Raw genomic sequence first — 2,249 nt, 5'->3', positions numbered from 1 at the left:
GCTTATAGGGCAGCCTAATAGATTAAAAGTCTCTGATAGCCAACCACTGAGTATTTTAACAGGATTTTTCATCTACTAACATACAGAAATGACTTATGAAGTCAAAATCCCCCACAATCCCAGCAGGTGCAAAGAGGCCATAACCAAGCTCATACCTGTACTCGGGGTCACTGTCATAGGCAGAGTCCCTGTACAAAAGGCCTCTTTTCAGTTCCAGTTCCTCTTCTTTCTCTGGGTCTCGCTCATCCTTAAAAATTTAAAGGTTTTCATTTATTCTTTTTCTTATTGCCTCAAAAATGACACTAGCCTTTCTATAGGAAATGCTCACCCCTGTAACCCACTTAAAAGAAGTTTCATTAAATGCTAGGATTTTTGAGGTAAAACCCAAAGAGGAATTGTGGGCTTATTATCGGTAAATAAAGATGAATGTACCTGCTGCTCACTTAACATGGCTAATTTCCAAGCTTGTTAAGTAAAAATGGGGCCATTCCCCAGTAGACCTTCCCTCCTGCAGCTGGAAGTGACGGTGGCGGCGAGGGGCTGTCTTTGCCTCTAGGGAAGCGGGGACACAGCATCCCATGGACACACTCTAGGCCTCCCCTTGCTTTGCCATGCCATTTTACCGCTCGATCAGCCCCGGGGACTGGACTTGGTGGTGGCTGGCTCCTCTGCTTGAGAGAAGAGGCGCAGCTACCTGGCTGGGCAAAGTGGCCAAGAGGTCTCTTTGGAAGATGCCACTTCCAAATGTATTGCCCAATTCCAAAGTCCCTGGTTCCCACCAACTTGTAGCCTAGCCAACCCCACCTACTAAGTACCACCCTCCCACTCATGCCCCTTCCACCCAATCCTAATTTTAAAAAACTACCAATAGCCTTCACAACCTTGCTCCCTTTCACAAAATCCAAGTTTCTCTTCCTCTTCACCTTGGCTTATTATTAATGCACTATATTTTTTCCATTTTCATAAATGTGAAATGCCAGGTAACAAGTTGTCCATAATGAGGAATAGGAATATTAGCTTTACTCATAACTTTTGCTATTAGGGCTTATCAAAGATTAGGCAGCCAGTAGCTGTTTCTCGAATCAATAAATGAGAATATAATCCTGTTTAAGATAAGTCAGTTGGCAATATCTCACACATCATTACATAAACTTCAAAAGATTACACTTGCATGCTGAAACATATTTAGAAAAACTGTATAGCCTCCAGCATTCTAACACAGCTATGACTAGTAAGCCATAGGAAGTAACTTGGCATTATTAATCATAAAGCAAAATATACTGTCACAAGAGGAAAAATGAAAGGCAAGGTAGTTAGAATTACAATGGATATTTCTGCTTCTACAGGCATTTAATTCTTAACTTCTGAATTAATATATAAGAAATGACTATGAATGGAGATAGTTTTGTAAACAATATCAGCTATATTAAATATGTTCATATGAATGATAATTTTATATACTTTAATCTCTTTCAAATACTAGCCAATACTCATGTTCCTAAGCCAAACAAGAACAGGATTAAAGCGAGTTGATTACAAAGGAACTAGTAAATGCAAATGGATTTCTATATGGGTCATTATTAATAATGGATTTATTCACAGAATATAAGAAATCATCTGAACAAAGATTATGGAGAAAAATTATTTTAAAATTTTGCTGACAGCATGAAGCTGGGAAGAGAGCATTCAGTTAAGAAATGTGAACAATTAATAATACAGCACAAGTTTAAAATTCACTGAAAATGTACAAATTTAGTAGTGTTAGAGCTTCTGGGTGAACAACATATTAATGATAAAGTGCTTACTTCTATTCATGCTTTTATATTTTAACATCTACCCACTGCTAATATAGCTAGAGCGGCTTTTTTTACTTGGTGCTTAGATGGTATGTTTTCCCACTATTTTCAGGTTTTTATTATTATTTAGGTTTTAGATCAGCGGTTCTCAACCTCTTCTGCGAAGACCTAGATATAATGTGCTTATTTTGACAGTTTATCCTTAGGAAAAGTCATAAAATCCTAGATTATATAGTATGTAACATCAGATGTAAACAAACATTTTCTGTGTAATTTTGTCACCAACAGTTTTGAAAATTAAGTTTTGATCAGAATAACAGGATTAAGTTAAAGGTTTGTTTAGGGATGTAATATATATAAGCATGTTGATTAAAATATAAACCCCAATTGCAAATTAGGAAACTATCTCATAAAGTTATTGTTGGGCACTTACTATCCTAGCCTTTGAGAATG

The 2,249-nt window shown here is 36.9% G+C and overlaps 1 protein-coding gene across 1 annotated transcript in view; it reads right to left on the bottom strand.

Moving 5' to 3' along the window:
- The window catches only part of SPATA6 (spermatogenesis associated 6), a 109,152-nt gene that overhangs the window by 5,621 nt on the left and 101,282 nt on the right, over positions 1-2,249 (bottom strand). The window contains exon 10 of the mRNA XM_045291761.1: positions 156-247. Within this exon, the coding sequence (XP_045147696.1) occupies positions 156-247 (92 nt within the window). The remainder of the gene's footprint in view (positions 1-155; positions 248-2,249) is intronic.

The sequence above is a fragment of the Echinops telfairi genome, unplaced genomic scaffold (genome assembly GCF_000313985.2).
Source record: "Echinops telfairi isolate 266 unplaced genomic scaffold, ASM31398v2 ScPeMD7_443;HRSCAF=831, whole genome shotgun sequence".
NCBI lineage: Eukaryota > Metazoa > Chordata > Mammalia > Afrosoricida > Tenrecidae > Echinops > Echinops telfairi.
Note: the sequence above shows the minus strand (reverse complement) of the source record. Positions and strands in the feature narration are given on the sequence as shown.